The following is a 26,008-nucleotide window of genomic DNA, read 5'->3' as shown; positions in this document are numbered from 1 at the left end:
CCCATTTCCGTTTCCGGTGCGGGCCGCGCGCGAGCGCAAGAGTGGGAGGCGGCGACCAGCCGGTGAGTGCAGGCGTCGGTCCCCGACCACCTTGGCTTTCGGGCGGCGTCAGCCTAGCTGTCCCCCGGTCTCGGGCTCTCCTGGTGGCGCTGTGGGGTCCCGCCGGGCCTGTGCTCCGACGGCCCTCTGCCCCCAACCCCTTCGTCCTGACGGGACGTCAGGCCGCGCCGCTGGCCGGACGGGGGCCCGATTCGCGTCGTCCGACTCGGCCCTGACCCGGGCCACAAGCTCAGTCGCCACTTGTGGGCTCCGCCCCTGTCCACACACACTGACCCCGACGCGGCCCACCCTCTCCCGGCAGCCACCTCCCAGGCATTTTACCTGGATTCCCCTCCCTCCACACAGCCCTTCTTTACCCCTCAGCCCTACTCTCTCTGAGCAGACCCCACGTTCCCCCCTCCCTCCAGCAGCATCGTCCATCCACGCCCTTCACCTGTCCTCGACCCCCGCCTGCCCGCCACGCCAATGTTCCGGTGAAATTTCGCCCTTCCTCCACCTGTTTTCGTCCATATCACTTGCAAGCCCGTCCCCGCACCCAGCCCCACGGGTGGCCCCTCTCAGAGCCCTTTCAGGTCAGAGCCCTTCAGCTCTTCCCCTGGGCATCAGCCCTAGCTGCTCGGGGTCTGCCTCAGACATTCCGTTCCACAACCTTTCATCCCCACTCTGCGCATGGAATCTAGGACACTCCTTCCCCGAGATGCTCTCACCAGTCACCCAAGGCGCTTTCAGAATGCTCAAGCTCCTGGGTCCGAGCTGTCAAGGATACACTTGAGCATCAGGCCCGCAGATCCCGGCCTCACTTCTCTTCCCCTAAGCTGAGACATGGCACCACTTGTTAGTTGACTGGTTCTGCCCATCTGACACTCCTCATCCCCTCGTCCCCTAGGTTGAGGCCTCAGGCTTGGCCTCACCACAATGTGGCACGAGGCTCGGAAGCATGAGCGGAAGCTTCGAGGCATGATGGTTGACTACAAGAAGAGGGCAGAACGGAGGCGGGAATACTATGAAAAGATTGTGAGTGTCCCACCTTTTGTCTGGGGTGGGAGATTCTCTGGTGGGTGGAGCCCTGGTCATCCAGGTACAATTTGGTTGTTCATGGACCTTTATTTTATTATATGTGATGCTGAGACTCGAACCCAGTGCCTCACACATGCTAGACATGTGCTCTACCACTCAGCCCCAGCCCCCCTCATTGTTTTTTGAGCAGGATCAACAGGGAGGGCCTGAGGATGTATGTGTGATAGCACACAATTTGGGGCAGCCTCTGAGTGCAGATGTGGCATTGGCAGGAAGAAGGGAGGACTTTGTAACACTGAGCAGTACAGACACAAGACTGCCTCTGCAACGTCATCTGTGTTGTGTATTGCTGTGTTCCTGGGACTCTAGAGTGCTCACCACTCTTGAGGTTTGGTTTGGTACAGAGTAGCCCTGCCATCAGTATTCACTAAGTGACATCTGACCACTTCCCCCTCCTGTTTGATGCTTCAGTTGCTTTTGGAGAAAAAAAACAAACTCCATGTCTTGACCTACAAAGCCCTTGTGGTCTGGCCTCTACTGGCCTCTCCGCTTCTTCTTGGACAGTGCCATTGGCCTTTTTCCACTTCTGCCACCACAGGGCCTTGGCCTGTAATTCCTCCCCTCACTGTTTAACTCCTGCTTGTCCTTGGGTCCCCAGCTTGAAATGGGCTTGTTTACCAGGTTCAATTCTGTTAGATGACTTCACATAGACACTCTGTGTCACTGTGCGGCCTCCTCTTGTTCTCCTAGCTTCTGGTTCTCTCTCTTCCACCAACTTTAGAGGGCCAGAGAGGTGTTTTTGTTTATTTGTTTGTTTTGTTTTTTTGTTTGGCAGTGGGCTTGAACTGAGGGGTGCTTTATTGCTGAGCTATATCCTCAGTCCTTTTTATTTTTGAGACAGGCTTTCACTAAGTTGCTGAGGCCTCCTGCCTCGGTTTCCTGTGTTGCCTGGATCACAGGTGTGCACCCCCTCAGGAAAATCTCTCTAAAGCACAAAGCTAACTTTGTCCCTTGCTCAAAAATCTTTCTTGACTCCCTAGTGTTCAAGCTCCTCACCACAGCCTTTAGAGTGTGACACCCCCCCACTTCCCCCCCAGTGCTGGGGATGGAGCCCTGGGCCTTGTGTATGCTAATCAAACACTGTACCACTTAGTTACACCCCTGCCCACCATGGGCTGGCTTTTGCTCCTACCTCTATACTCATGCCACTGCATTCTGCCTCATTACTTTTCTTAAGCCATCGTGGCCTCCTTGCCATTCTGTCATTTGCCCAAGGGTTCTGACCACAGGACCTTTGCATGACCTCTTCCCATCCCGGTTAACTTCTGTTCATTATTAGATCTCATTCTTCAGGGAAGTCTTATCTTGATCCTCAAACTGAGTTAGGTGTCCCCTATAAATGCCATCATAGTCCACTGTCCTCCTTTGTGGAACGTAACACATTTGAAATGTATATATAATATAAAGCATATTTATGAATGTATACATATACACACCCCCAACTTTTTGAGATTGGAACAGGTATTTTTGGATCACATTTACATCCCAAGTTTGGACCTAGCAAATGTGGTTTGAAAGAACAGACAAAGAAAACAGTATTAACAATAGTAGTTGCCACTTAATTGCCCCTTCTTTGGCACCAAGAAGGGTTTTAGATGTGTGGATTTTTTTTTTTTTTTTTTTTTTGTACTGGGTATTGAACCCAGCAGTACTCTTATCACTGAGCTTACATTTCAGCCCTTTTTATTTTTATTTTGAGACAAGGTCTTGCTAAGTTGCCCAGGCTGGCCTAAAGCTTGTGATCCTCCTGCCTTAGCCACCTGAATTGCCGGGATTACAGGTGTGTGCCACTGCCCCTATCTGTGTGGATGTTTTTGAATCTCACAGATACTCAGAGATCAATGCAGGTTGCTCTTATCCCATTCTGCAGAGAGCAGGAAGCTTCAAGAGCTCCTTGCTTGCTATGTCACCCAGGAAGGATCCACTGGGTGGTGAGGAAGACCATCCCTAGTGGTATCAGAATAACTTGAATGTGACTGATGGCAGGGCATGGATCTGTGTTGGTCATAGTTGAGGCCCCAGCAGTGGGTCAGAAGCCAGTAGCATTCAGGCATTAATAGCTACCATTTATTATTGTGGTATGGTGTGCCAGGCTCCATGCCCATTGCTTTGGTACATCCTTCTTAGTTCTTCCAGCAGGCCTGAGAGGTAGGCAGCAGTGATGCAAAGGTGATGACCAGAGGAGCCATTTCTGTTTGGGATCTAGGCTACTGGTTTGTGGTTCTGCTGCATACAGGTCCTCTTCCCTGTGTTGACTTGAGGTCTGAGAGAGCTGCTCGGGTTCTAGTCATCGTGTCTTCATCCCATCCAGCAGAGAGGAAGAAGGGAGAGAAAAGGGACAAAGTTGCTCATGTTAGTTAAGAAAGTTCCTAGAGGTTTTCCCATGATCCTTTGCCCATATCCCATTGTCTGGAAAGTAGTCCCATGGTCACCTACAACTCCAGGGAACTAAGAGGTGTAGACTTTGTTCTGGGTGGTCTTGACCAGGTACGGAGTTCTGTTATTACCAAAGCAGGGGATTGGGATTATTGTCAGTTAATGGAAGACAAGAACAGCTCCCTTGAGCTAAGTGTGATGGCTCACGCCTATAATCCTAGCAATAGGCTGAGGATCACAAATTCAAGGGCAACCTGGGCAACTTAATGAGACCCTGTGTCAAAAACATGAAGGGTTGGGCGGGGGTTGTGGCTTAGTGGTAGAACACTCACCTGACACGTGTGAGGCACTGGATTCAATCCTCAGCACCACATAAAAGTAAATAAAGTCAAGGCATTGTGTCCGTCTACCACTAAAAAACCCAAACAAACCATAAAGGGCTGGAGTGGTAGAGCACCCTTGTCCTCAGTACTGCCCAGAAAAAGAAGGAAAAAAAAACAGGCGTGGTGGCACACAGCTCTCTTGCAGATTTCTTAGTGTTGGCCATGTAGACCTCTGAGTGTGAGCCTGCCTAGAGGAACCACTGTCCAGTAAATATTACCTCTTACTGTGAGTGACAGTAATTGTGGTAGAGTGGTAGCATAGAGCTGGAATTTTGATCCAGGCCAAGGGGTAGCAGAGAGGAAAGAAAACTCAGGAGGCCTGGGATTCTGGGCTTCCTTCTTAGCAAGGTGCCTCCTAGCTTGATTCCCCTCAGGACAGTGGTGGTGGCAGCCCCTGCTGCTAGACTGGGAGAGCTCTGAAACAAGTGTTTGTGGAGTGCTTTGTGGTACAGGCCTGTACAAGCAGCTGGTGTCCCTGCACAGGAACGTGATCTGCATTCAGAAGTCTGCTGCCAGGCTGTGGGAGAGGGCTGGCCAGTGGCTGGTGGCTGCTTTGAGGAGGGGATGGGTTGCTTACCCAGGCCCCCCATCTTCTTGGGCTGAGAGAAGAGGTTGAAGGGCATCTGTGAAGAAACTGAGGGTGGCTGATGGGCTGAAGGAGTGCGTCTGGACACAGCTGCTTTCTCTCTTCCTGATTTGTCCTTGGTGCCTCCTCTCTCCCTGTTTCAGTTTGTACCTGACTCTGGTTCTGTCATTGCTCTTTAGTCAGTGGTTTGATTAAAGAAACAAAGTCCTCTGTTGACGTGAAAATGGGAGATAAATAGATGGCCAGCTGTAGGAAGGTCCAGGCTGGCTCCCCAGGCTGGCTCCCCAGGCTGGGTCAGCATTCCCCTAGGCTGCACTGCACATGCTAGGTCATTTCTGTGTGGGACAGGTCTGTGTCCCACACTGCACTGTGAACCAGGAGGGCAGGGCCGAGGTCATCTCAGTCATTGCTGTGCCCTAGCATAGGGCCTGCTACATATTGGTGCCTGACAAAAAAGTTGAGTTAGCAAGTGAATGAGTGAACTCCTCTGACCCCACCTGATCCTAGAAGCAGGGTAGTCTTAATGATTCAGAGTAGATTTTGGGATGGGTGCAGTGGTACATGCCTGTAATCCCAGTAACTCAGGAGGCTGAGGCAGGAGGATCGAAAATTCAAAGCCAGTCTCAGCATTTTAATAAAACCTTGTCTTAAAGTAAAAATAAAAAAGGCTGGGGATATGGCTCAGTGGTTAAGTGCCTCTGGGTTCAATCCCCAGGACCACAAAAACAAGGAGACGTCTTGGAAACTTGGGGCAGATGCTAGTTCTCGAGATGAGCAAAAAGAAAGTAGATTTTGGCAAGTTGGCAGGGTAATTCAGTGGTAATGTGCTTGTCTACTGTGCATGAGACCCTGGTTGATCCCTGAAGCACCTCCTAAAAAATGAGGGGTTTAGATTTTTTTTTTTTTTCCTTTTTGGTACTGGGGATTGAATCATGGGTGCTCTACCACTGAGCTACATCTACCCAGACCTTTTTTTTGATACTGAAGATGCCTCATGCATGCTTGGCGTGTATTCTACCACTGAGCTGCAGCCCCAGCTTGGATTTTGGGTCATGAAGAGACGTTTGTGCACCAGTAGCTCACATGGCCGAGTGCTATTGTAAATAATGTTATAGCATTATTTACAACAGCCAAGAGGTGAACGCAACCTAACTGTCTGTTGGTGGATGATTGGATAAAGACATTTTGATGTATGTACTTACAAAGGAATATTATTCATGTTTATAAAATTAATCCTTTCCATTTGCTACCTTGTGGACATTATGCTAAGTGCTAAGTAAAATGATCTAGTCAAAAAAAGACAGTACTGCAGGATTCCATTCACAGAGGGAACTAAAACAGTCAGACACTTAGAAACAGAAAAAAGAATGATGGCTAGAGGTGGGGAAAGGGGAGTTCAGAGGGTACAGAGTTTTAGTTTTGCAGGATGAGAAAGATTTAGAGGTTTGCATAGTTAGCACTTAAGTGCATCTAGTTAATACCATTGTACTGTACACTTAAATGTTTAAGGGCTTGGTTGTGTTCAGAATATGGACAAGGCCCTGGGTTCCATCCCTGACACCACAAAAAAATAAAATAAAAATAAAAATTTAAGCCAGCCATGGTAGCATACACCTGTAGTTCCAGCTACCCAGGAGTCTAAAGCAGGAGGATTGCTTGAGCTCAGGAATTCAAGACCAGCCTGGGCGACAGAGTGAGATCCTGTCTCAAAATCAAAAATAGAAAGGGTTGAGGATATAGCTCAGTGGTAGAGGCTTGCTTAGCATATGTGTAGCCCGTGTTGCGACCCTGACAACAGAAAAAAGAAAAAAAGGGGGGTAGATTCTTGTGCTTTAATTATGTGCTTTTTACAATAATAACAAAGTTACTTTAAAATTTGAGAAAAAAAGTGAAAATCAAGGAGTCAATGTTGGAGTTATGCCCATCTGGGTTCAAAATCAAGTTCTTATTGGTTCTGTGGCCTAGGCATGTGGGTCTCTGCTCTGAGCCCCACTTTCCTCATCTGGTATTTCTCCCTGGTTGACTGAGGAAATGTAAAACGGTGCTCAGCTCAGTGCCTGTCTTTTTTTTTTTTCTTTTCTTTTCTTTTTTTTTTTTTTTAGAGAGAGAGAGAGAAAGGGAATTTTTTTTTTTTTTTAAAGAGAGTGAGAGAGGAGAGAGAGAGAGAGAGAGAGAGAGAGAGAGAGAGAGAGAATTTTTAATATTTATTTTTTAGTTCTCGGCGGACACAACATCTTTGTTGGTATGTGGTGCTGAGGATCGAACCCAGGTCGCACGCATGCCAGGCGAGCGCGCTACCGCTTGAGCCACATCCCCAGCCCCTCAGTGCCTGTCTTTTAATATGGTTCATTGACTTCCAGAATTTGCCAGCAGAGCCAGGCCCCAGACTCTGGAATTTTATTCCCAGAAATCAGTGTTTTTTACTTTTGTGATACTGATCTCGTCAGGGTTTTTTCCTCACTTGCCAGATTCCATATGGTGTCCTTGAGTCTTGGCTGTGGGAACTGGGCCATTGGCCTGGAGCAGCCCCAAGAGCGCATTGAGCTCTGGGTCTTAGGCCTGCCGGGGCGGAGGGAGCTGGATGTGCTTGTGGCCTGACCTGAGAATTACAGGAGCAGGTGATGCACACGGTGAGGGCTGGAGTCCAGCAGTGCTGCCCCAGCTGGTCTTGAGCGTGTCATGCCTCAGTCTCTTTTGGTGTGGAATTGGGAGCTGACATGGTGCCTGGTGCAGAGTGAGTGCAGAGCCAGCCTAGCCGCCGTCAGCTGTAGTCCTCAGATGCCCCAGCTCTGCAGTCGCAGGATGTGCCTGCTGTTTGCTGAGAGGGGAACCATAAGGAGAGGATCCTTGGAAACTTGGGGCAGGTGCTTGTTCTTGAGCTGAGCGGCTTGGTCTCCTCTCTTGGTGAGGATTAGCTCTCCCTTCCTTATTCTGTGCTCCTGAGTGTCCTGTGGGCCTGGCCCTGGGGACAAAGCAGTGAACAAACAGATCCCTGCCTCCCAGGAGCCGGTGCTGGTACCTGTGCTGGTGTGGGAGGCGGGTGGGGGCAGATGCGTGAGGAGAATGTGGGTTAAGGGGATAGAGTAAATAAGGGGGGGCTGAAGAAGCGGTGTAGATAGGGTGTCAGGAAGACTCTCGAGGGAGACCCGGAGTAAGCGAGGGAGCAGCCGAGGCTGGTGAGGGGGAGTGCAGGCATGCCAGGAGGCTGGCATGGGCTGCAGCCTTGAGGAAACTTAGCAGTGAGCGGTGGGTGCTGCTGCTGCTAGACTTCTCCCTTTCCTGTCATTGTTGTGATGACTTGGACTTGTGACCTTGGACCAGGGCTCAGACTGGAGGGCCATGGACTTGGGACATTCTCCCTTGTCGCGGTGTTCTGTTGAGGAAGTCCTGTACCACACGGGTCCCTGGTGTTGAGCGTGCAGCTGTCTCAGTGCCTTCTGGTGTGCGTTGTGCAACCAGCAGTACCTCAGCGCTTAGCAAAATTCCTTCACCCCAGAGAGCAAGCCTGCCCCACAGCAGCCTGTCCCCTCGCTCCCCACTGCCAGCTCTAGGCAGCTATGCGTCTCCTCTGTCTCTGGTTTGCCTGTTCTGGACGTGTCATGTAAGTGGAGTCCTGGGGTGTGTGGCCTTTTGTGATGGGCTTTTTCCTTAGCCCAGTGCTCTCAAGGGCGTCAGTGCCTCTGTTCAGGTGGCCGAGTGCTCTTGTACTGTGTGGACATACCCCATTTTGTTTTTCACTCATTGATGGGCATTTTAGATTGCCTTCACCTTCTTCCTTTTATGAATAATGCTGATGTGAACAGAGTACAAATATTGGAGTATCTGTTTTCTCTTCTTTTGGGTATGTATCTAGAAGCAGAATTGCTGGGTCATATGGTAATTCTGTATTTAACTTTTTCTTTTTTGTTTTTGTGGTCCTGGGTTGAATGCAGGGCCTCACACATGCTAGGCAAGTGTTTCTCCACCAAGCTGTGCCCCAGCCCCGCTTACCCTTTTGAGGAATCGAATTTCTCCACATTTGTGTCAGTACTTGTTTTTGTCTTTTTAATTTCAGCTTTCCTAGTGCGTGAAGTACTACTACCTTGTGGTTTTGATTGGTATTTCCCTGGTGACTAAGGATGTTGGTCATCTTCTTCTGTTTCCCAGTCTTGTTACTTTGGCCCAGGCTGAAGTGCTCACACCTGGTTCTGTTGGGAGATGAAGAGTTGCTGGGGCTGGGGGTGTGTAATATTCTAGGCAGGGGCATGTCAGTACTGTCTGTGCAGAAGATTGGTCCAGAGTTCAGATCCCTCACCACTGTCTAGGAAGGAACTGGTGCCCTGTTCTAGGGTTAGGTGGCCCCGTTAGTTAAGCTGTTGCTGCTCTGCAGGTTGGTTTGCCTCTGAGGTGTGGCCCATTTGACATTAGAGGCCAGGTCACCCCTCAACTTGATTATAGGGATGGGACCTGAAGTTCACTGGGTGGTGACCTCTGTTCTGTCTACCCCATGCAGAAGAAGGACCCAGCCCAGTTCCTGCAGGTGCATGGCCGAGCCTGCAAGGTGCATCTGGATTCTGCAGTGGCCCTGGCCGCAGAGAGCCCGGTTAACATGTGAGGCTGCCGTGGGGGCAGGAGTATGTCTGTGACTGGGGACTGGGCATCAGAAGGAACTAGGAGGTGGTGTGGAGTCAGCGGCAGAGATTCTGGGATATAGACAGGCCTTTGGGAACTCAGGCAGGAGAGTGAAGGTGACGGTAAGGGAGCATGTGGGGTTGGGATGGTAGCCCTAGCTGGACTTAGAAGGGGATGGGTGGGACCAGGCCAGAGGCTCAGAGGAAGCAGAAAGAAGGTAGGTTGCCAGAGTGGGGTGCAGGGTGACAGGCTCCTCAAGTAGCCTTTAGTACCTGGCTTATGTTCTCTGCTGTTGCTTGGTCCTGAGAAATGGAGCCCCATCCTCCCCCTGGGCAGTCAGATGGTGGTTTCTTCAAGGTTCCAGGAGCCTGACTGTATTTCAGAGTGCTTTGCAGCATCAGGGACTAAGAGCTGGGAGTGAGGGTAAAGGCCACGCTATGGGTATCAGGGGCAGCAGGCCAGGCTTTCAAGCACCAGGTGGCAGGGAGCAAGTGCTTGTGTCCAGTGGCCCCTGAGCTCTTTGCTTCCCTGTTCTCATCCTCCCCTCTTCAGGATGCCCTGGCAGGGGGACACCAACAACATGATTGACCGCTTTGATGTCCGTGCCCACCTGGACCACATCCCCGACTACACCCCCCCACTGCTCACCACCATGTAAGCTGCCTCCCCAAGGGGTTGCCTGAGGAACCAGCAGCACGTGTCCTTGCCCCAGCCTGCCTGTCACCTTCCTAGGAAGGAAGCGTGCAGGTGGGGAGGAGCACTCTCCCCTCCCTGAGCCTGGGTGCTTCGTCCCTCTTCCTGCTGGCTTGGAGTGGGATCCATCCCTCCCTCTGATCTCAAGATCTTGACCTCCCCAAAGCTCCCCGGAACAGGAGTCAGACGAGCGGAAATGTAACTACGAGCGCTACCGAGGCCTGGTGCAGAACGACTTTGCTGGCAGTGAGTGATTTGGGCAGGGAGTGGGGAGTGGGGGGTCCCTGGAGACTGGAAGACCTAAACAAGTTTGGGAAGAAAAGCATCCAGGTACTTTCTACTAAATGACCTGCTGTTCTGGTCATAGCTCTGTCAGAGGCTTGCTCTGTCTCCAGGCCTTTGTCTCTGGATTGGCCCAGAGGATGTCAGCTGAATCAGACATACCTGCCAAAGTCACCACCACATTCCTTATGCTCCGATTCTATATTCTTTTTTTTTTTTTCTTTAAAAGAAGAAATGGGAACAATAGCAAGCACATGTGTATTTTTCCTTGCTTGAATCCGTGAGATTGTCAGGACAGAAGAGGAAATTTCGCCTTGTTTTAAATGACTTATCAGACAGCATTCGGCAGTTTGCCAGGTGTCCGTAGACATCCAGAATTCTCCAAAGCCAGCCTTACCACTGTTACCCATTTATTGTGTAAAAGCAGAGGCTTGGGGAGGCGGCTGCTGCTTCTTCTTCTGGGCTGCCTGGGGACGTGGCACCCAGCAGACTTGTGTTTTTTTGTCCCTATTATCTGTTATCCCTGCACAGTCACCAGCAGGGTAGGGTCGGGGTGGCATTCCACTTTACAATAGGATGTTGAGGCTGAGTGGTGTCTGAGGAGCTGGGGGTCTCCCTGCATTGTTGACCACTGCTGCCTCCCAATGGAGAGCTCCCCGCCCATATCCCACAAAGTACCGGAGGTTCCCCTCTTGGTCTCCCTGAGCCCTCTGCTTGGTTTGTCCACACCAGTCCCTTACCTGGAGGGCTGGCGGGTCAGGCCCAGCTCTAGGCCCACACACCAGGCTGCATATGGGGCTCTGCTCCCTTGTTTGTTTCTGAGGTGTTCAGAAGTTGCCAAAGTGCTAGAAATCACTGAGGCCTCGGAATCAGGGGAATCTGTCACTGTTACTGTCATTTTTACCATCACCTGAGGTCATGTGGGTTCTTGGAGGTGTGATTTCCTTAGCTCTGTCTCTGCATTCACTCATTTAATTCCAGAACAGTGAGGGCACCTGGGACTGGCTGGTATCGTTCTGGGGTCAGGAGCCTAATAGGGGAGAGGGAGCAGAAGCATAGGCACAGAAATGGTGGTAAGGACAGACTAAGGTGACGTTATAGCAGATGGCACACTGTTCTCTGAGGAAAGGTAGGACAGGGTTTGACTGGCATGGTCAGTGAGGGATAGAAGGTGCTTCCCAGGGAGGTGAGGGGCCGTGCAGGGCTCCAGGCTGGGCATAGAGGCTTGGGGTGGGCACTGGAGGAGACAGCCCATGTGGCTGGGGCCGGGCGGGCCATGGCGCTCAAAGAAGGCAGGTCAGCAGGGCCCTCTCCCGGGCTGTGTAGAGGGGGCAGGAGTGGGAAGGTGTGCTAGAGCACAGCAGGGCCGTGCTGCTCCCCAGATAGAATAGCCAAAGCCTGCGGAGGGAAGGAAGTACTCACCCAGGCTCCCACAGTGAGTCTGGGGCAGGGGGATAGGAAAGGCTGGTATGTTGTGGAGCTCCCGGAGGAGGAGGGTGTTGGGGGGCGAAGGAGTGCCTGGATCATTCCAAACCACACTTAAGCTGAACCATGGGGAGGCACTACCCAGTGGAATGGTCTGTGGGGTCCAAGTAACTTCTAGCATTCAGGAGAGCAAGGTCCAGCCAGAGGCCTTCATAACTGTAATAATGGTAGCAGTGTCCAGGTCCAAAGTGCTTGCTCTGCCTTACGGAAAAGTAAATTGAGGCACAGTGGGGTTAGGTCACTTAACCATAGTTGCACAGCAAGTTAGTGGTATAACCAGGGCTATATTGTTGCTGTGTCCCACCAGAGGGGTGTGATTATCTGGAGGTGACTCTGCCCTTGGCTGCACTTGGGTTGCCCCTGCCCTCCTGCACCCCACTGCATTCTAGCGGCCCCCCTGGACTCCCCAGCATCCTCCACTCCGCCTGATACCCTGTATCTTGCTTGCTGCAGTCTCAGAGGAGCAGTGCCTGTACCAGATTTACATTGACGAGTTGTACGGAGGTCTCCAGAGACCCAGTGAGGACGAGAAGAAGAAGTGAGTCAGGGTTGGGGTGCTGCAGGGTTGGGGGAGCAAGGAGGGCTTCGAGCCCCACCAGGCTCAGCCTCTTCCATCTTCTGCATCACAGTCTCACCAAAGTCGAGGACAACACTCGGCACACAGTAGGTGCTCGTGCTCAGTCAAGGTGTAGAAGAGGAAGCAGTGGCTAAGGGACAGGGTTTGCCAGAGGCTTTCTTTCTTGCTCTTCAGTAGGGTGGGGGGCAGCCCTGGGGGTCAAGCACAAGGGAGGGTGTCCCCTTGGAGTCTGATGTGCTCCTCTGTGAACAGGAGCTGTGAGGGGTGCAGGAAATCAGGCTCAACAGTGCGCAGTCCTGCTGCCTGCCGTTGTCAGCAGTAGCTGATGGCACTCTGGAGAGCTGGTCTCAGAGTGGTGTCCCTCAAGGACTGGCCTGGAGGACAGAGGCCCTAGCTGACACAAGCCTCCGGGGTGGGCATCTCTCCACAACAGCTGTGGGCAGTCCTGTTGTCCTCCTTGCCCTCCGCCTGCACATTTGCTTGGCCCTGCCAGAGGCTCTGTCCCCCTCCAGGGTGGCTCCTGCTTTGTCCCTTCATGGTAGTTGAAAGCCTGGCTCCATGGAGGTGCCGCCTTCAGCTGTTCCTTCCCTCCTGCCCCTGAGGTTCCCCTGGTTCCTGAGCACGGCTACTTTTTCCATCAAAGAGTTTTCATGGGGCTGCACTGGGTGCTTCCAGAAGTCTCTGACCTCACTCATGACCCTTTCAGGATAAGGCTGGCACTGAATGGTGGCAGGGAACACTGACTAGATGAATTCAACCATGGGCCCTCACAAGGCGCCTGCTGTTCCTTGGGCCCTATCCTCACGGACTCTTGGTCTAGTCAGGGAGACAATCCTATCCCCTGGTAATAATGACCCAATGTGGGCAAGGCTGGAGACCCAGCCTGGAGGGGTGGGTAGGAAGGGACATGCAGCCTAGGCTGACCAGAGGGTGCTATGGAACTTGAGAGGCTAGTGTGCAGGGCCTTCCATGGCCCTTTTCTCTGCTGGGCATTGCCCCGGCTCACAAGGTCCCCCATCCCAGGCTGGCAGAAAAGAAGGCTTCCATTGGTTACACCTATGAGGACAGCACCGTGGCCGAGGTAGAGAAGGTAGCAGAGAAACCCGAGGAGGAAGAGTCCCCGGCTGAGGAGGAGAGCAACTCGGACGAAGATGAGGTCATCCCCGACATCGGTGGGGTCCCCTCTCTGCCCTCCCCACCCACAGTCCCTGGGCATCGTTTTTGTGTCTCGTCCCTTACCCTCTCTGGGACACCCCTGCTTAAGAGCCCTCTTGTCCTCTCCCTGATCCAGGACACTCCTGCCTCCTGCTCATCCTTGTGTCACCCATACCTTTGCTCCCAGCCCCCTCTGTGCTTCTCTGGCTTCCTGTGTCTAGGACACTGTTCTTACGGTGTGCTCCCCACCTAGGTGTAGGTTCCACTGTCTTCCCCGGGGTGGGCTTCTCCCTGCCTTTCCTTCCTATTCTCTTTTTCCTCTGGAAAACAAGCATTCATCCTTGGACAGAGCCGCCCCTCATCCCCCAGCATCTGTTGGCCCATCCACTCCAGGCCCTGGCAGGTTCCCCTCCCTCCTGTCCCAGCCCTCTCAGCCTGGCCTGCACCCTGCCGGCCGCCTGTGTGTTTATTCTTGGGCAGAGCCAGACGTCTAAGTCCTTCCTTCTTCCTTCCATGTGTTTGTCACCCACCCAGCTCCTAAATACCTTCCACCCACACCCTGCCTCCTGCTCACCCTGTCTCCTCTGCCATGTCTGGCCCCCTGCTCTCCTTCCTCCGCACCTCACTTATCCATCCACCCACCCACCTGCCACCTCCCAGTTCTGTTTCCCCAGCCCCCACTGCCCACTGTGTGTTTGTTGGCTTCTGGCCAATCCCCAGGCCAGCCTGGGGGAGCTGAGCTGAGCTGAGCCAGCCCCTCCCTGCCAGTTCCTGCAGGCTGGTGGCTCCATGTCCATCCTTCTTCACGGGGCACTGCCCCTTCTTCCTGTCCTCTCACTTGGCCTTGGCTCCTGACAGCCTTTCTCTTGGTGCAGATGTGGAGGTGGATGTGGATGAACTGAACCAGGAGCAGGTGGCAGATCTCAACAAACAGGCCACAACCTATGGCATGGCTGATGGGGACTTTGTCAGGTGAGGCCTGTTGCCGACACCACCCTACCGTTTGGATCCCAGCCTGGTTTCTCTCTGTCCGTATCCCAGGTACTAACAACTGTTTGCTCCTGAGCCTAAGGGTTGGGTACTTATGACACAGCTCTGCAGAAACTGAGTCTGCACCCAGAATTACTTAGCTTGGCAAGCTCAGTAACCCTTTTTGCCGTGCCCCAGGGTAAATCTGCCCGTTGAAGCTGCCCTGGTTCGTAGCCTGGTGTACGGCACCCCCTGGAAGAGTGGCTTCATTCACTGGGTCAGTCCCTTAGCCATTGCTGCTGAGCCTGTCCTTGGGCCATGCCTGGGCCAAGCTCTGCTTTCATCCTGAGGAATGGAGCAGTGAACTACAAATTGAGTAAACCCAGGTCTAAACACAGCATCTCTGTCCAGAGCCCTCTGTGACTCCCACCCCACTCAGGAGCAGCCAGCATCCTCACCTCTGCCACAAGGCCTTACCTGTCTGGTCCTCTGTCCCTTCCCTTACCCCAGGTCCTTCCACTCTGCTTATTGCTTCTGCCCCGTCTCTGTGGCCTCTCACTTTGCAGAGGCCTGAGGCATCTGACCATGGGCCCGTCCATCTGCCATTTACTCTGCTCTTCACCCTGCCTGGCATCTGCACAGCCTGCTTCTCAGGTTCCTCTCAGATGTCATGTTCTCTGTGAGGCTTCCCAGTCTCTCCACTGCAATGTGTAGCTACCCCTGTCTGGATCCTGTCCCTTCCTGTCCCCTCCTGTGATCCATGTTTCCTGTCAAGCTTGGTGCCATCATAGGGACTGTGGTCTGTATTCCCATGGTCACTGTCCCTTCTTCCCTAGTGTGCCAGCCCACAGAGGGGAATCTTGGTGCCTAAGCCAGCACTGGGCACATAGGAGGTGCTCAGTAAGTTATGTTGATGGGAGAGCAGGCACCACCGGAGGGCATGGGCCCTCGCTTTCACTGAAGCCTTTGCGAGGGCCAGCTCCCCTATGACCTGTGCCCTCCGTGGGAATTCTCATTCCCCTCTGCAGGATGCTTCGGAAAGATAAGGAGGAGGCAGAGGCCATCAAACATGCCAAGGCCCTTGAGGAGGAGAAAGCCATGTACTCGGTGAGGTCAGGGCCAGGGTGAAGGGGACAGGTGTGTCTCAAAGAGTGCACACTCCTCACCAGTCTGGCATGCCCCTGCCCAGGGCCGTCGTTCCCGGCGCCAGCGGAGAGAGTTCCGGGAAAAGCGGCTGAGGGGTCGCAAGATCAGCCCACCCAGGTAGGGTGTCTCCCCTCGCCTCTCACACACCCCACCAGCATTAGTCTTGGAGGCTGCAGGGAGGAGGGGGCAGGGCAGGTCCAGGAAGGCTCTCTGGAGACAGACTTAGATCTATTCCTGGGGGGCATTGAAAGGCCTGAGGTGAAGGTTTAGTGGCAGGAATGACTTTGAGGGGCATGTGGACACTTGTTCAGCTGCTCCGCTCACCTGGCTGGACTTGGGGCTCTTGCCATATTCCCCAGGAGCCAGTTGAGAGTTGATATCAGGCTGCTGCTACGGATGGCTGATAGAATTGAGGCCTGAGCTAGGAGATACGGGCAGGACTGTAGATCCTGCTCAGTTCTGGAGCCTAGCCACCTCCTCAGTCAATAGTTGGATAAGCAACTCCCTTCTCTAAGCCTGCGTTCTCCTTTGGAAAATAGTGGCTATTACTTTCCAGGAGAGAGGATTGGGCCAGTACCCACATGGAGGTCTTGGGGCAGTTTTGAATAGAGCAGTTGGGTATGGGGGTCTATGTGGTAGGCCTAGGAGCCCCAGGCAGACTCATGCCTCTTGCCACACATCTGTTGAAGCCAGTGTTTGAGTGTGGCTGCAAGAGGTGAATGACATGTTGTGGCTCAGGGTATAGTGTGGAAAATGTTCATCAAAGGATGGTGCTGAGCTGGGCATAGTGGCATACACCTGTAATCCCAGTAGCTCAGGAGGCTGAGGCAGGAGGATTTTGAGTTCAAAGCCAGCCTCAGCAACTTAGCAAGGCCCTAAGAAATTCAGTGAGACCCTGTCGCTCGTAAAAGTACAAAAAGGGGCTGGGATGTGGCTCAGTGGTTAAGTGGCCCTGGGTTCAATCCTCGGTACCAAAAAAAATGGAATTGATTCTCACCATCACTGTCATCAGCACAGGGGCACATGTTAGTGTCATGGGTAAAGCACAGGCTTAGGGTCATGGGCCTGGCTTTGGATGCTAGCTCCCTTCATTTATGAGCCTTGTGACATGAGGCAGGTGACTTCATCTCTTGGGCCTGAGTTTCCTCGGCTGCAAAAATTGAATGATCAGAGTTGTTACGGGGAGCCACCAAAATAATCTATATTCGTCACTTAGTGCCTGGCATATAGTTCGCAATTAAAACTCGGCTGTTTCAGTCTTATCATTCTTATCAATAAGTCAAGACCTCCTTGAAATTATGGATGTGGGATGGGAAGGAGGGACCCTTCTAGACTCAGGTCAGGAGACAAAGCAGGGCCAGGGCTGTTGAGGTCCCTATTGCTTGAAGTCAGGGAGGATCTGAGAAGTTGGGGGGTTGGGCCCTGGCACTCAGATCTGATGTGGGGATAGATGGAGGAACCAGGGCCAGACTCATACCTAGGGAGAAGCCCCCTCACTATGCCAGCTCCCTGGCCTTGTATACTGAGACTTGGGACTAAGCCTGGTACTGTGCCTGTTTAGATCACCTGCCCTCACTCCTACCCCCTTCTCTCCATAGCTATGCACGCCGAGACAGCCCCACCTACGACCCCTATAAGCGGTAAGTTCCCACCGTCCAGGGAGGGGCACCATTCAGCCCCCTCTGATGGAGGGCACGGAGGTGAGGCAGGCCAGTAGGAAACCCCTTGAAGGCCAACCTCTAGTCACAAACTGCATGGCTTACTCTGTGAGGGTTCATGGCTCTGTAACATTTTTGTGTTTTCCCTTTTTTTTTTTTATTTGAGTTTCCTTAATTTTTTTATTTAAACGTAATAGTTTTGTGGTAAACACAGTCAAACATGGCAGAAAGGTGTGACTCAGAAATTAAGTGTCTCTTTAATCTTAACTCTCAGAAATACCAATAGGAATAGCAGTGGCTGAGCCTGTGTGCTTGTCTACGGTGTGGCCTGGGCAGGGCCTGGGGGACAGGTCTGTCTCACCCCACTTCCTTTGTCTCCTGCAGCTCTGTAAAGTCCAGTTGCATTCAGAGTGGGAGTAAGGATAGGGTCTTCCTCAGGGACTGAGGCAGGCTCAGTGAGCCGAGGCGCTTTTGGCTTTCTGTGAGATCAAAGACCGACCAGGGCTGCACACACTCTGTATTTTTTACAATGGAATTAGGCTGCACTTATTTTAGACCTTGCTCTTCACCCATCTATCTCTATTGAGAAGAACTTTCAGGAGAAATACAAAGGTCTGTTCATCCCACACCTGTAATCCCAGTGGCTCAGTAAGCTGAGGCAAGAGGACTGCAAGTTCAAAGCCAACCTCAACAATTTTTTAAAAAATATTTAGTTGTAGATGAACATGCAGTATCTTTATTTATTTTTATGTGGTGCTGAGGATCAAACCCAGTGCCTCACACATGCTAGGCAAACACTTTACCACTGAGCCACAACTCCAGCCCCTAGCCTTAGCCATGTGGCTCAGTGGTTAAGCACACCTGGGTTCAACCCCCACTACCTCCCACCAAAAAAAAAAAAAAAAAAAAAAAAAAGATCTGCTCCTTCCATCTTTGTCTTTTTGTGGTGCTGGGGATAGGTGGAACCCTACCCCTCCTACATGGTAGGCAAATGCTCCATCACTGAGCTCTTTATCCAGTCCTTTTTATTTATTTTGAGACAGGGCCTTGCTAAGGTGGCCAGAGTAGCTGAACTATAGGGTGGACCACCTGGTTTCATTGTGTGTGTTGGCGGGGGGGGGGGGGGGGGGGACTGGGGATGAAACCCAGGGATGCTCTACTACTGAGTTTCATTCCTAATTGTTTTTATTTTTTGAGACAGGGTCTCAGTTGCCCAGACTAACCTGGAACTTACCAAGGCTGGTTCTGATACTCCTGTCTCAACCTCCTGGTCACAGGGATTCCAGGCGTGTGTGTCTCTGTGCCTAGCTTCATCCTTTTTTTTTTTTTGTACCAGGAATTGAACCCAGAAGCACTTAACCATGGAGCCATATCTTCAGCCCTTTTTAGTTTTTGAGGCAGTCTTTCTGAGTTGCTTGGGGCCTCGCTAAGTTGCTGAGCCTAGCTTTGAACTTGAGATCCTACTCTCAGCTTCCCAAGCTGCTGGGATTACAGGCCTGTGCCACCACACCCAGCAAGCTCATCCTTTTTCTCTTTTCTTTTCTTTTCTTTTTTTTTTTTTTTTGCTAATCTCTGTGTGTGTATGTGTGTTGTAGATGGACAGAATGCCTTTATTTTATTTATTTTTATGTGGTGCTGAGGATCAAACCCAGTGCCTCACACATGCCAGGCGATCGAGCTACCACTTGAGCCACATCCCCAGCCCCGGTTGTGTGGTGCTGGGGATTGAACCCAGGGCCTTGTGCATGCGAGGCAGGCACTCCACCAACTGAGCTCTATCCCCAGTCCCCGTCATCCATTTTTAATAGCCACATAATGCCAGAAATTTTCATTTCCCTTGCGCTGTCTCCTCACTGGATAGCAGGCTGGAGAAGCCTGGGCCCCTGAACCCTTCTTCCTGTCTGCCTACAGGTCCCCCTCAGAGTCCAGCTCCGAGTCCCGCTCCCGCTCGCGCTCCCCGAGCCCAGGCCGGGAGGAGAAGATCACCTTCATCACCAGTTTTGGGGGCAGCGATGAGGAGGCAGCTGCAGCCGCTGCTGCTGCTGCCGCATCAGGGGCCGCCACAGGGAAGCCCCCTGCGCCCCCTCAGCCTGGCGGCCCCGCACCGGGACGCAATGCCAGCGCCCGGTCGGTAACGCTCACGCTGCCCGCCCTATGCCCCGGCCGTCGTGGGAGGGCCCTGGGGCAGAGGGGGGCCCCAGCCCAGGCCCATGCTGACTGGCCCTCCGTGCCTCGCCTGCAGCCGGCGCTCCTCCTCCTCTTCCTCCTCCTCTTCTGCCTCGAGGACCTCCAGCTCCCGCTCCAGTTCCCGTTCCAGTTCCCGCTCCCGCCGCGGTGGGGGCTACTACCGCTCCAGCCGCCATGCCCGCTCCCGGTCCCGCTCCTGGTCCCGTTCCCGATCCCGTTCCCGGCGCTACTCCCGGTCTCGCAGCCGTGGCCGGCGACACTCAGGTGGGGGCTCCAGAGATGGACACCGCTACTCACGTTCGCCTACCCGGCGCGGAGGTTATGGGCCCCGGCGCAGAAGCAGGTGCGTGAGGTCATGTGTATGTCGGGGCAGACAAGTGGCATGGTTCAGCATCCCAGGGAGGCCAGGCTTGGGGGACCTGGCCAGTCTGAGGGGTCAGGCACAGGCCACTGTTCTTTCTTAGGAAGCTCTGGGTTTGTAGGGAGAGGCCTAGGTGCCTGCTCTGTTCAGGGGGGGCCAGGCCAAAGACAGTGGGGCAGAGACATCACCATGTGCCTCTGTCACTGCTGTTAGGAGTGCCTATGTCCTGGGAGCAGAAGTCATGGATGCCCCAGTGTTTCCTGCAACTTGCAGTGGGGGACCCAGGAAAGTGGGGAGGTGTTGCTGCATGTGTGGGTGCAGCTGGGGAGGGAGGCAGAAAAACTAGGGCTCCCTTTGTGGAGGAGGTAAGGTTTCAAGCAGCACTGAAGCCTGTTGAGGAAATAGTCACCAGGGATCAGAGCATCCTTCCCCTGCCACTCCCCTTACACGGTGAGAAGTCTGATTTAGACAGTGAGAGTGGTGGGGGGAGGAGGGCTGCCTGGTGGGGACCCACCTATTGATGAACTCTGGGGTCCTGCCTTCTTCATCAGCAGAACAGAGCCAGGAAGGCATTCACCTCCTTGACTTTTGCAGAAATTTGACAAATGAGCTGAGTAGAGCACTCAGAGCAGGGCCTGGCCCTGGGTACGAGCTGTGACTATCATCAGTGTTATTGCCTGCGTTGTAGAGTCGACTGCACCGTCAGCTTTGTGCAGGCGCCCCTGGTGTACTGGCAGCTTGTGTTCCCTTGGTGGGCTCTGGACCCCAGCAGCAGGCCTGGTGTTGCCAAGTGTTCAGTTTTTCAAGAGAAGTTGAGAGTCTGGATATTTATTTATTTACTATTTTTTGGTACTGCAGATTGAACCCAAGGGTGCTTAACCACTGAGTCACATCCCCAGCCATTTTTACTTTTTATTTTGAGACCAGGTCCCACCAAGTTGTCGAGGCTGGCTTTGAATTTGTGATCCTCCTGCCTCAGCCTCCTGTGTTGCTAGGATTGTAGGTGTGCACCAAATGTGCCTGGCCGAGTCTGGATTTAAAAAAAAAAAAAAAAAAAAAAAAAAAACCTTTATTATTGTCATGTTCTAACAAAAATAAAAAAAATAAAAACAGGTACTTTTCATTGAAAAAAAAACTTTATTATTTATTTATTTTGAGAGAGAGAATTTTTTATATTTATTTTTTAGTTTTTTTCGGCAGATACAACATCTTTGTTTGTATGTGGTGCTGAGAATCGAACCTGGGCCTCATGCATGGCAGGCGAGCGCGCTACCGCTTGAGCCACATCCCCAGCCCCAATTATTTATTTTTATGTGGTGCTGAGGCTTTGAACCCAGCACCTTGCACATGCTAGGCGAGCACTCTTCCGCTGAGCCACAACTGAGTCTAGATTTTTAAATCTCTTATTTTCTTGGTGTTTACAAAAATATTAACTTTGTAAATACCCATGATGGATTGGACACAGTGGTGCATGCCTGTAATCCCAGCTACTGGGGTGGCTAAGGCAGGAGTATTGCAAGTTCAAGGCCAGCCTCCGTGGCTTAGACCATCACAAAATAAAAAAATGAAGAAAGGGTGGAAATTTAGATCAATAGTAGACACTTGCCTAGCATGTGTTATGCCGGGTTTGATCCCCTGTACCACAAAAAAACACACAAAAAAAATCAGGATGGCCCTGGCAGAGCAGGCTTGTGTGGCTTGGCACTGGCTTGCAGGTCATCCCACGTGGTCTGACCCAGGGTAACCACAGGAGCAAGACTGAAGGAGGGAAGTAAGGCTTGGTCACACTGATGCTAGCCTAAGGGCAAGCCCCTGCTCAGAAGGTGACAGGGCAGCGCATGCTCACTCCTGAACTTGCAGGTCTGTGCTGGAGACTGGTGCAACCCCACCCCCGCCCCCTGTAGCAGGAGAACACCCTAGGAAACTATGTGCCCCACCTTGGGATGGTTATGGTATGGGGCCCAGTCCTGCCCACCCTTAGGTTACATCCCCAGAAGTCACAACTGGGTGTCTAATGAGGACAAGGAGCGAGTCAGATGCTGGAGGCCGCGGGTAACCAGGGGACAGCTTGGGGTTTCTGGGATAAAGCAGAGGATCACATCTGGACTTATAGGACTTTGCAGGTGGACTCCGGTGTGCAGGTAGGGGGTGAGCGGGTAGGGTTCCTGGAGCCTCACAGCCGTTCTCCTATCCCCACTGTACCCTAGGAGCCGCTCCCGCTCAGGGGACCGATATAGGCGGGGTGGCAGGGGCCCCAGGCATCGCAGTAGCAGCCACAGTCGCAGCAGCTGGTCCCTCAGCCCTTCCCGAAGCCGAAGCCTGACCCACAGTCACAGCCGAAGCCCCAGCCAGAGCCGTAGCCGCAGCCGTAGCCGCAGCCATAGCCAGAGTCACTCACCATCGCCCCCAAGGGAGAAGCTGACCCGGCCAGCAGCGTCCCCTGCTGTGGGCGAGAAGCTGAAAAAGTGAGCAGGGATCGGGCTGGGGAAGAGGGTTGCTAGCCTCAGGTGGGGACTGGAGCTCCCTTCCCTCTGAAGGGAACTTGGTCCTACTCCCGGAGGTCTGGGTGGGACCTGGCCCTCATCCAGGGTTGGTCTAAGGACACTGCCACATGGAGGCTCTGCCTTGGAGGTGTTTGGGGTGGGAACCTGTCCCTTTGGGGTCAGAGGGGGACAGGGTCACTCCCTGTGGGATCTGAGGTCACGACCTTGGCTCCTCGGGGCTGTGCTGGGGGTGTGGGGTCAGAGGTGGCAGTTGCCACTTCTTCCTCCCACCAGGACCGAACCTGCCGCTGGTAAAGAGACAGGAGCTGCCAAAGTCAGTAAGAATTTGGAACTCGCCCGTCTAATTCCCGCCAGCAGCAGTGCCCAAGAGCTGGGCCCGGTGGGCCTGCAGGGGGGCCCGGGTGGGCCGGGAGATCCCATCCCAGGGATTGAGGAGGGAGGGGGCCAAGGGATCTGCCTTCAAGAAACCATGTCCCCTCCCTGCCTCGCTGTATTTTGGGGCTCCAGTGTCCCTGAGCCTCTCAGAGCCTTGTGGCAGGTGTTCACAACCTGTCCCTTCCCCCACAAGTCCCAGGCTCTTGCCTGAGGTGGGTTGGGGGCTCCGGGACACCCACCCCTCCTGCCTCTTCTCCCCCTCCCCCAGCCCAAGCTGACGCCGCAGGAGAAGCTGAAGCTGAGGATGCAGAAGGCGCTGAACAGGCAGTGTACGTCCTGCCCTCCCCTGGGGAGGAGGCTGTGTGCCTGCCCCGCTGCCCAGTGCTGAGGGCCCAGCCCGCTTGGTGGGGTAGGAGGGTGAACTCCAAGGGAATCCTCAGCCATGCTCCTTCCTTCTGCAGTCAAGGCAGATAAGAAGGCCGCTCAGGAGAAGATGATCCAGCAGGAGCATGAGCGCCAGGTTAGGGGGAGGGCGTGGGTGGGGTGCTGCTCAGGTGGGTGCTGGCCTGGCCATGCCTCACAGCTGGCTCTGCCGTAGGAGCGGGAAGATGAGCTGCGCGCCATGGCCCGCAAGATCCGGATGAAGTAAGGCTGCCCCCCACCCTGGCCTCCTGCCGCCACCGGCTGGAGCCCTGCCCAACCTCTGTGGGTGGATGAAAGTCGGCCCTCACCTGGCCCACAGGGTGTGCCTGGCCCTTTGGCTCCTCTCCCTCATTCTGCTCCCTACATCGCCCAAGATCGCCTCCTTTGTTGTCCTCTTGGCCCATGGCAGTTCTCCCCTGATGCCCCAACCCCTCACCTTGCACAGGCCTCCATGACTGTCCCACCCAGAGCACCCTGCCCTGCTGCCCTTCTCCCTCACTGTGTGTCTCGCTGAAGCCTCCAGTCTGCTAGCCAGTCCTGTGGCAGGTGCCTGGCACCTGGCCTGCTGCTGGGGATGGGCTTTTCTCCTCTGTCTGCTTGCTTCTCCTGCAGTGTTGTGCTGGTCAGGAGTTCTGAGCTTGGGTCACAGACTTGATCAATTTCAGCTGTGCTTCTCTCTGGTCATGTGGCCCTGGGACTCTCTCAAAACCTCACTTGATACTCTGAAGTAGGACAGTACAAAGTGTCTACCTCTCTGGGCAGGCCAGGAGGTAGTGTCCATAAGACTTCGGCTTGCCTGGGGTGCAGCTGGGCATGGTGGTGCAAACCTGTAAACCCAGTGTCTCGAGAGGCTGGGACAGGAGGATTGTAAGTTGGAAGCCAGCCTTAGCAATTTAGCAAAACCCTGTCTCAACAAAAGGGGGACAATTGGGAGACAACTCAACTCAGTGATAAAGTGCCCCTGGGCTCATTCCCTAGTACCCCCCCCACAAAAAAAAAATCCCTAACTTCAGGCAGCAAGGCTACCTCTGAGCAGCAGCACTGTATGTGCAGCAAAGAGGGGACTCCGTTGTTGTGGTTCCATCCTGTTGTTGCTGTGAGTCTGTGGGTGAGCAGTGTCCCATGTCTGAGGTGGGACATTGTAGGCAGAGGTGGTGATGCTCCCACGCCCACGGGGTCTCCTGCAGGGCTGCCCACGGGGTCTCCTGCAGGGCTCAGCACGGTGTCTGGTGGGTGGGAAGGCCTGATGCTTGATGCTCAGAGCTGCTGCTGTTCCCATTTTTGTCATTGTTGTGTGTTGAACTTCAGAGGATGCTTTGTGCTGCCATTAGCAAGTGGAGGAAGAGTTGGGCATGGTGGCACACACCTGTAACCCCAGATACTCAGGAGGCTGAGATGGGACCCCAAGTTCAAGGCCAGCCTGGGCAACTTCGCAAGGCTCTGTCTCAAATAAAAGTGTGTGGGGGGGTGGGGCTGGGGATGTAGTTCAGTGGTTCAACCCCCAATACTGCGGGGAAAAAGTTGAAGGGTTGTCAGGGATTGGGGTCTGTCACACTTAGCCACCCAGTACTGTGGGCCTTTGTCACATTTGATCTTGTTTACCCATCTCCTAAATAGAGAAGGAATCCTCAACCCCAACATAGGCTTGTTGGGAGGATTTGGCATGATTGGGGCCAGGCATGGAGATGGTACCCAATAAACACAACCATTGGTTGCCAGTCCTGACCACTCAGAGGGTGTGCATGTCCCCAGAGTGTGATGGAAATGATAGCAAACTGTCTGGCCTACCTTGGGTGTATTTGACCAGGCTTTCCTTGCCAGGGCCCCCTGGAACTCCAGTCCTGACTGCCAGCCAGTGTCCATTTCCAGGTGGGGACAGCAGTACCTGCCCCCTTGGTTTAGGGCTGTATTTGACTCAGGTGTCACATGACTGGTGTTCACAGCAGGTGCTCACCTCACCCCCTGGTTGCCTCCACTTTCTCCCTGCAGAGAGCGGGAACGTAGGGAGAAGGAGCGAGAAGAGTGGGAGCGCCAGTACAGCCGGCAGAGTCGCTCGCCCTCCCCTCGCTACAGTGAGTGCACCTACTTGTCGTTTGGAAGAGCTAGGCTACTTTCAAGGCTGGAGGGCTCTGGGGTGTTAAAAAAAAGAAGTCAAGAGCTGGGCATGGTTGCACATGCCTGTAATCCCAGTGACTCTAGAGGCTGAGGCAGGATTCCAAGTTCAAGGCCCATCTCAGCAATTTATTGAGACCCTGTCTTAAGATAAAACATGGATTGGGACGTAGCTCAGTGGTCAAGTGTCCTTAGGTTCAGTCCCCACCACCAAAAAAATGTTAGCCCAGTACAGTGGCACTTATCATCCTGGTTACTCAGTTGTATGAGGCAGGAGGATCACTGAACCCTTGGAGCAGCCCAAACCTCATAGTGAAATAAAAACAAGTGCCAGGCAGGATTACACCAAAGACTGCGGCACGTTCCCATTCACCATCTATAAAGTGGTATTTTTGAGGTGCGAGCTTTAATTTTGGCACAGCATGTCTGCAGCACCCTGGTGGACTGCAGGAAGTGTTGGTCACCTCGGTTGGGAATAGCCGCCTTAAGGACCCCATTCCGGGTCAGGGAGGCGTCCTTGGCCCTGGGCAGGGGCTTAGTCTCCACCCATCCTTTCCTTTCTAGGTCGAGAATACAGCTCTTCCAGAAGGTAAGGCAGTCTGCCTGGCTCCCTAGGGCAATCCTCCACTGGCTGGGAAATTACTTTCTTGTACTTGGGTGGGAGGTATCACCCCTATTCCCCCATCCTGCAACCTAGAGTGTAGAGTGGGGGGTGCTGGCATCATTGATTGATCGGGAGACCACCCAGCCCAGGCATTGCTGCACATGCTCACAGCAAAGCTGCGTCCTGACCTGCGACCCCCACCCCTACCCACTACTGCACTTCTCTCTGCAGGCGTTCGAGGTCTCGGTCCCGAAGCCCCCATTACCGACATTAGGCAGAAGAATAGGGGACAGGGAGGGGGTGGGGCACAGGACTCAAGCTGTGATGCTGCTGGTTTTCTCTAGTGAAATAAAAGCAAATGTTATTTAATGCCCTTCACCTGGC

The 26,008-nt window shown here is 53.4% G+C and overlaps 1 protein-coding gene across 4 annotated transcripts; it reads left to right on the top strand.

The window, feature by feature from the left end:
* On the top strand, positions 1-25,985 carry Clasrp (CLK4 associating serine/arginine rich protein). Of its 4 annotated transcripts, XM_026403820.2 has the most exons (22): positions 1-62; positions 947-1,074; positions 8,975-9,072; positions 9,646-9,747; positions 9,953-10,032; positions 12,007-12,091; positions 13,154-13,302; positions 14,161-14,257; positions 15,283-15,361; positions 15,444-15,517; positions 16,999-17,040; positions 18,970-19,185; positions 19,301-19,588; positions 21,814-22,071; positions 22,384-22,423; positions 22,754-22,814; positions 22,947-23,005; positions 23,084-23,130; positions 24,730-24,777; positions 24,898-24,980; positions 25,585-25,609; positions 25,856-25,985. In XM_026403820.2, exons 2-22 carry the CDS (start codon positions 976-978, stop codon positions 25,896-25,898), a joined length of 2,073 nt encoding a protein of 690 aa, XP_026259605.2. In that variant the 5' UTR covers positions 1-62; positions 947-975; the 3' UTR covers positions 25,899-25,985. The 4 variants fall into 4 exon arrangements, 3 of the variants coding, with proteins under 3 accessions (XP_026259605.2, XP_026259606.2, XP_077649360.1); XM_026403821.2 differs by lacking the exon at positions 24,730-24,777 and having other exon boundaries at positions 25,856-25,984; XM_077793234.1 differs by lacking the exons at positions 24,730-24,777; positions 24,898-24,980; positions 25,585-25,609; positions 25,856-25,985 and having other exon boundaries at positions 22,384-22,427.
* The last annotated feature ends 23 nt before the right edge of the window (positions 25,986-26,008 follow it).

This window comes from Urocitellus parryii, chromosome 15, assembly GCF_045843805.1.
Source record: "Urocitellus parryii isolate mUroPar1 chromosome 15, mUroPar1.hap1, whole genome shotgun sequence".
NCBI classification, from domain to species: domain Eukaryota; kingdom Metazoa; phylum Chordata; class Mammalia; order Rodentia; family Sciuridae; genus Urocitellus; species Urocitellus parryii.
The sequence above is the reverse complement of the archived record's forward strand: the minus strand, read 5'-3'. Positions and strand labels throughout refer to the sequence as shown.